Source organism: Teleopsis dalmanni, chromosome 1, assembly GCF_002237135.1.
Source record: "Teleopsis dalmanni isolate 2A chromosome 1, ASM223713v2, whole genome shotgun sequence".
In the NCBI taxonomy this organism is placed as follows: Eukaryota; Metazoa; Arthropoda; class Insecta; order Diptera; family Diopsidae; genus Teleopsis; species Teleopsis dalmanni.
In genome coordinates this window covers 130550560-130558628 of record NC_051846.1, presented here as the reverse complement: position 1 = coordinate 130558628, position 8069 = coordinate 130550560, and the positions used below count along the sequence as shown (strand labels likewise).

The 8069-nt window shown below is 37.9% G+C and overlaps 1 protein-coding gene across 1 annotated transcript; it reads right to left on the bottom strand.

Moving 5' to 3' along the window:
- Positions 1-419: 419 nt before the first annotated feature.
- On the bottom strand, positions 420-4937 carry LOC119666116. The gene is made up of 3 exons (XM_038075394.1): positions 2352-4937; positions 1101-2198; positions 420-1046 (listed from the first exon to the last, which is right to left on the bottom strand). Exons 1-3 carry the CDS (start codon positions 4935-4937, stop codon positions 420-422), a joined length of 4311 nt encoding a protein of 1436 aa, XP_037931322.1.
- Positions 4938-8069: the final 3132 nt, after the last annotated feature.

The following is an 8069-nucleotide window of genomic DNA, read 5'->3' as shown; positions in this document are numbered from 1 at the left end:
TTTCACTATTTCTTATTTATTAAAAATTAATTTATTAAGTTTAATTGCCACTTGCGCACTTCACCGAACCGACCGTCTTTGTTCGCGAGTAAAAAAAAAGAAAGAAACCAAAAGCAAAAGTGCATTGCATAACCGTATTACAAAAAGAGGTAAAGGCAAGCGTTGCCATGTAGTTAATTTGAGATGAGTTTTTATCGGTTGAAGTGCGCAAGTGGTGAATAGAGATTAGTATTTAACATTAATATTTGTAAACATTTGTATATTTGTAAATGTCTTAACACCGGCCAGGTTGAAGCACCATAGATGTTCAAGTTGGAAGCAACCCCAATTTGTGGATTGGCCTTCTGATGACTCCGTTTTTTGTTCTAATATCTGCCACGCGCACCTTGCCGTCGCTCCCGACTACCGTACCTTGAACCCTACCGATCAGCCATTGGTGAGGGGGAAGATTGTCTTCGTGGACAACGACGAGACGGTCGACTGCTATGTTCGGCTGATCCAAGATCCATTTGGTTTTTGTTTGCAAGGTGAGGATATAGTCCTTGGACCAGGCCCGCCAAAATGTGCGTTTGAGCTCGCATAGCAGCCGTCATCTCTGCGCATAATTCAGACCGCTGTTTTGCACGTCGAGCGCTGATTCTTGCAGCAGCGTGCGCAGAGAATCCCCTATTAGTAGGTGTGCTGGTGTTAGCGCTTGACCGTCGTTTGGATCTTGGCTGAGAGGTTCGATTGGTCTTGAATTGAGAACAGCTTCTACCTGTATTGCCAGTGTTTGCAGTTCCTCGTTGGTAAGCATTGCGCTGCCCGCTGTTCGTAGTAATAGATATTTCGCGGACTTGACGGCGGCTTCCCACAATCCTCCGAAATGTGGTGCGCGAGGCGGTATGAAGACAAACTCGATTCCTTCTTATGCAGCATATGACACCAGCTGGTCTTTCTGTACTTTGAACGTTTGTTGCAGTTCTTTTAGCTCTCGGCAGGCTCCCACGAAATTCGTTGCGTTGTCGCAGTAAATTCGCTCTGGCAATCCTCTCCGTCCTACGAACCTTTTAAGACAAAGAATAAAACAATTAGAAATTAAATCAGAGACTAGTTTGAACCTGTTCCACGACCTTTAAGAAAGCGTCATTTAATTCTTTGACACTTAGGATTAGTGATATCTCTTTTTGACATTTCCTAGCGCGATTTATGAATCGGAGTATATACGCAACAATTCGCATTAGCTTCATGTATGATGACTGAGTACCGACTAATTTTAAAATTGCGTTTGAGGGTTCTTCCGATACGATAAACACAGCTCTTATTTTCCTTGTTTCCAGAGATACTTGCTCCGAAGTGATTATTGGCGCTATTTTAATTGGCCACTTGGCAACATCTTGCGACAGGTATTCAGGCCCAGCTTGCCAAATTGAACTGACTAGTTCAGTAACGTTACATCCTTTGGATACTATGTCAGCAGGATTGTGCTGTGACTGCACGTGTCGCCATGTTATATTAGTTGACCATTCTTGTATCTCTGAAACCCTGTTCGCCACGAATGTTGAAAGTGTTGACGGATGCGTTTTGATCCAATGTAGTGTAATCGATGTATCGATCCAAAAAGTTACCTGGTCGATGTTGTGATGGAACATTAAACGGATTCTATTCCACAATTTGGAGAGCAAATATGCAGCGCATAACTCTAACCGAGGTAAAGATTTGCTTTTCAGAGGAGCAGCTTTTGATTTAGCAGTAAGCAACTCACACTTGAAACCATTTAACGTTTCACATCTTACGTATAGACAGCAACCATATGCTCGCACTGATGCATCAGCGAAACCATGAATTTGGCATTTAACTTTAAAATGCAAATTAACATACCGCGGAATTGAAATTAAGTTTAACTGTTTCAAATCATTCTTAAAGGCCTGCCAAGCAGTGTCAAGACGCATGGGTATGGATTCGTCCCAGTCAAGTTTCTGTAACCACAGCACTTGCAATAAAATTTTTGCTTTCACAACAATTGGGCATAATAAGCCAAGGGGGTCGAATAGACGAGCTGATATCGATAAGATATTTCTTTTTGTTGCACGCAAATTTAGGTAAGTGTCGTCCAACTGAAACTTAAATACATCTTTTGTGGTATGCCACTGTATGCCTAGTGCTTTCGTTGTATCAATATCGGTTATATTCAATGATTTTTTCAACTGCTTATCGTCCTGATAGGTGGAATGGTTTGAGAACCATTTGGCTTACTGGAACCCAGCTGTCTCCAGAATTTGGGTGACTTGCCAAATTCGAATTGTTTCGAGTTCATTAAATGAATCTGCACCTGTCAGCAAGTCATCAACATAGAAATCGGTTCGAATTACATTGGAACCAATTGGAAGCGTTGATTGATTAAGATCACTTAGATGGCGTAAACATCGAGTTGCTAAAAATGGTGCAGATGATGTTCCGTATGTCACAGTGTTCAATTGGTAAGTCTTCAATTCTTCGTTTGGACTTTCCCTCCACAGAATGCGTTGAAAGGCGCGATCTGCCTCGTCAATCAAAACTTGACGGTACATTTTAGTAATTTCAGCAGTTAATGCATATTTATGCATACGGAAACGAAGCAACGTTGTGTACAATTCTTCTTGTATCGTCGGACCCACCACTAATATGTCGTTTAATGACAGTGGAGTTGATGTTCTCGAAGAAGCATCGAAGACTACACGAAGTTTTGTTGATGTACTTTGTGGTCTTAATACGCACTGATGTGGTATGAAGTAGTGGGGAGATACAGAAAAGTTACGAGTTGATAAAGTCATGGGACCTAGATTTACGTATTCTTTCATAAAGTCCATATATAAATCATGCAGAGCAGCATCTTTAGAAAGTCTACACTCTAGTGACAAGAAACGACGCTTAGCTGTCTCAAATGATAGCCCAAGGTTGCTGGAATCAGACTTGAAAGGAAGAGAAACTTTGAATCGCCCCGATGGTAAGCGTTGCACTGACGACAAGAATTTGTCCTCGCAAAGTTTGTGCTCAGGTATGAGCGTGGCGGTTTTTTCACTATTGGGAATTTCTTCAAGTTCCCAAAATTTTTGTAACAATGAGCTAACTACAGTGTCATCATCTTGTGAAACAGTTAAGGCATTAGCATGGGGCTCAACATTTCTATTGCTTTGATATTTTCCAAACACAGTCCAGCCGAGTAATGTTTTTTGCAGCGTGGGGAGATTCGGACTTTGTTTTATTTGTCCGACTGATAGAAGTTCGAAAAACGTTTCAGCACCAAGAAGAAGATCAATTCTTTGTGACTTGTAGAAATATGGATCAGCAAGGTCAATGTTTGCCGGAATCTTCCAATTGGCGGTAGAGATATTATGATTTGGTTGGTAGGTGGATATTGTTCGCAATACCCAAAAATCGGCTGAGAATTCATGAGAATTGACTCGCGATCTCACAGTCGCATGTAACTTATGCTTAACTGTGGTATTAATCTTACCAATTCCAATTAAAGTAAGGCATCCATCTTCCCTTCTTAACTGCAATAGTTGTGCAAGCTCCTCGGTCATAAAATTTGTTTGAGAACCGGAATCAAGTAAGGCTCTGGCTGTTCGGTACTCTCCAGACTTACTCTTTACAGTAACTAGTGCTGTCGCCAAAATTACCTGGTCGCAATTAGTAGCACTATGATTTACAAAAACGCGATCGGAATCAGAACTTACAGTTGCGTGAGGGATAATTGGAGTGTATTTGTGCAGTAGTGTGTGATGTTGTCCTGCACACACTCTGCAACGTGATGATTTACATGCTGAAACAGAATGCCCTTTTTTTAAACAGTTTATGCACGCTGGAATTGCCTTGACTGCGTCGAACCGTTGTGACGCAGGCAATTCAGCAAATGATGTACACTTCGTTATCATATGGATATTAGACATACAATATACGCATTTGGGATCATTGGATTGATTCAGCTTGTTGCAGGCAAAGGAGGATTTAAAGCTGCGTTTGTCCCGTTTAACACCGGGTTTTTGGTCACACTCTGGCACTGATTTTTTATGCTTTGTAGAAGAGGTCTCGTCCGCTGATAGATGTTGGAACCTTTTATTAAGCGCTGCTTCACAGTCACTCCATAATGGCAAAGTGTTGTAGTCCAGCTGTTCTTCCCATTTTGATTTTGTGACTGAATCCACCTTTTGCATGACTAAATGAATAAGAATTGCATTGGTGATATTCTTAGCATCTCCTATTGAAAGAAGGGAATCATAGATGGCAGACACAGTGTCGATTGTAGTGCGCAAAGTTGCAGCAAACGGTTTGTAAATTGCTGGGAGATCGAAAAGCTTGCTAATGTTGTCGGAAAAAATGAGATAATTGTTGTCGTACACCTTCCTAAGACTGGCTAACGCTTTTGGATAATTCCTCTCAGTGACTTGAAAGGCCTTCACAGTACCAAAAGCTTCATATGACAAACATGACAGTAAATGGTTGAATTTTTCAATGTCCGTAAGAGTTTCATCACTATGAACAAGGCTTTCAAACAAACTAATGAAATTTTTATAATCACAGTATTTGCCGCTGAACTTTGGTAGTCGCATGCTTGGCAACTTCAATTGCGGTCGACCACAGTGGTGCGAGATTGCAGGGGCGCTAACAAGGCGATGTTTTTTCAACTTTTGTAAAAACAAGGACTTAGTTGAAACACAAACATTTTCTAAAACAGCCCTATAGTCATCAGTAGGATCCAGGTCAAATATTTTGCTCTGGTATTGCATCGCTTTGTCAATGTAAGAGTCAAGTATTTCCAATCTACACTCTAGTTCACTAGGGCTTTTGGAAACAATGCCTTCTAGTAAATTTGCCTTTAACCTTAAAATATCAGCAACTACTGCTTCTCGATTATGGATCAAGGTATCTACCGCCTTTGGAGATTGCAAAGAGTGTGATCGCTTTTTAGTAGGCATTTTAGAAAATAAATGATCGCAAGTGACAACAAAGGAAAAGAGAATTTTGGACTAAGTAAATCGACGTGCTTCACGTTTAGCTGTATTGTATATTTTATTCGTTGTTAATAGAATGCAGTATAATGTAAATGATATATTTTTTATTTATTGTTAATATATAATTCAATATAATGTTAATAATGTATATTATATTTTTTTGTTAATATAATGCAATGTACTTGTAATCAAAAAAGAGAGAATGCAGATGGCAGTGCTGTTAGGATTCTATAATGAAGGAAAATTGTTATGCTTGCGGTGATTTTGCCGCTGTAATTAAATTTTATTTAAGCACTGTCACTCATCTACATTTCTATTACCTGACGATCCTTTGGTCTCCTATTGCAGCAACAGTCCATTGATTGGAAAATTTGATGAACAGCGATGTTGGTGAAACAGCTGTACCAGTACCGTTTATTTAATAAGATGATAAACGTGGTCCGTAAAGCACCGTTGCATCTTTTGGCAGCAATGTGGTGACACAGCAAACCGGTGAAATTATTTTACGGTACCAGTGCCGTTTATTTACGAAAAATGATAAACGTGGTCCGTGAAGCACCGTTGCGGATTTTGGCAGCGATGGTGATGGAGCAGCAAACCAATGAAATTAGGTTACGGTTCCAGTATCGTTTATTGAATGAGGAAATAAACGTGGTCCGCGATGCACAATTGCGGCTTTGAACAGCGGTGGTGGTGGAGCAGCAAACCGTTGAAATTAGGTTGCGGTACCAGTACCGTTTGTTAATGACAAAGAGAAACGTGGACCGCGTGGCAATGTGAACTTAATTTAAAAACCAGAAACACTCACAATAAAACAGATTAAAAATTAAAAGAAACACTTTAAAATAGTCCCTGCTCGGGCGCCATGAAGAAACTTTAATAGTTTTTAAAGCTATGTTTTGTTATTTCAAAATTAAAAAAAAACGGGATCTATTATTTCACTATTTCTTATTTATTAAAAATTAATTTATTAAGTTTAATTGCCACTTGCGCACTTCACCGAACCGACCGTCTTTGTTCGCGAGTAAACAAAAAAAAAAGAAACCAAAAGCAAAAGTGCATTGCACAACCGTATTACAAAAAGAGGTAAAGGCAAGCGTTGCCATGTAGTTAATTTGAGATGAGTTTTTATCGGTTGAAGTGCGCAAGTGGTGAATAGAGATTAGTATTTAACATTAATTCAAATGCAAATAAATTAAAATGAATATATTTGGAAATGTCTTAACAGTGCCAATATGGTCGGTATTAATAAAGGCGTTAGAAAAAGAATCCTGAATATTAATTCAAGAGCATTTTTTACGCCTTTTGGCTGCCACAGCTGGAATTTACTTTTGATTGATGCAGCTAATTCTTCTGTAACAGCGAAAACGTTTTTCGGGTTCATCAATAAAATCTATTTGCGTTTTTCAAAGTCGAGCAAGCGTTGGAATCTTGTAAAAACCAAATTAAAATTGACCTTAAAATTGATCTTTATCTGAAACCAGATGGGAGAGTAGAATCGGAGCAGTAAGAGCGATATTTTTGAAAAATCAAACCGATGATTTTGGAACTTTAAGCGATTGTGACGCAGTGTTGAATAAAATGCTAACTTTCGAGTTTATTTTGCTACGAGTTAGCAATATAAATAAACTATGGCATTCGAATGAAATAAACTTGAAGATGTCTATTGATAGTCTACGTTCATTTCGTGATTGGGTAAAAGAGTATCGAAATACTGGATTTGAAAAAACCGCTGAACAAGCCCAATTGTTTGTAGGAAAAAGTAATTACGAAATTACATATAAATTTAAAGAAAAAAGAATAGCAAAGAAGAAATGATTGTTCTGATACCATTCTGCCTTTTAAACTGTTTGAGGAACTGTTGCTTTTAAAATCGCATTTACTAGACTCAATCAATGATATAAAGTAACTCGTCCGGTACATAAAAGAAAATAATTTAGAGAAAGTTTATCCTAATGTTTATATAGTAACCAGAATTAGCTTCTGCAGAAAGAAGCTTCTCAAAGCTAAAATTGATTAAGACCTATTTGCGAAGTATGAGTCAAGAAAAACTATCTGCATTGGCAATTTTATCAATTGAAGCAAAACTATTAGCTGGTGCAAATTGTGATATAATTTTAAAAAAGATCAGTGAGGCTAAAAATAGGAAAATTCGTTTATTTTAATTTGTGTTTCTTTTAATTTGATTACCATAAAAATAAAATGATAAAGTTAATGTAAATTATTTATTTTTAAAATTCGGTAATGCAAGGGGCCTCGCAATTATAAATTCGCCGACGCACTGTAATTAAAGTACAAATACAAAAACTGTAAGGACGTCGCGAGTTTCATAGACAAGCACGTGGTTTTTCAAATGGCTAACTATTATATCCATTAGATGGCGCAGAACTCTGAACTTGCTCTCCAGTGTATCGAGAATATCAGCCCATCTTACACTATTGAACGCATTTCGTACGTCAAGCGCTTGCAAAACAATGTTTCTCGAGAAGCGGTTGCCAGTCCGTGCAGTCTTTACTGTTTCAACTACGTCCTCATGAAGATAAGATTTGATTTATATCAGCAATTCAAGGATTTTTATTGTTTTTGCCCCTTTGTCTTACTAATTGGAAAAAGTTTTAATTTAGGATCTTAGTTATTTGAAAAAACATATTTGTGTTTATTCTGAATCACAAGGGAATGGGAGTTTTTTCCCAATTTTGCATAAAGTCTTTTCCAAGCAAATGATTTGAGAGACAAGTTAAAAAAAGAGTTTAATTTAATATGTAAGTAACTTATAATGATGAGATTTTTGAATATAATTTAATAAAATTATTATTATAATAAATGTAACATTTTTAAATTTTTATTTGTTTATTTGATCCACACGGGTTGATGAGTTTTTTGAATATATTTTCATAAAATTATTATAATAAAATGTAATAAAGACAAAGTCTCAACTATCCGCTCAACTATCTAGCCGATTAATCAACCAATCCTCCCACCCGATAATGCCGGTAGACAATGGGAACATATCTCTCACTCCCCACGCATAACTGCGGAATATGTCCTTGGTTTCTAATGTCCCACATGACAAAACCAATAGTACGACGAGCTGTG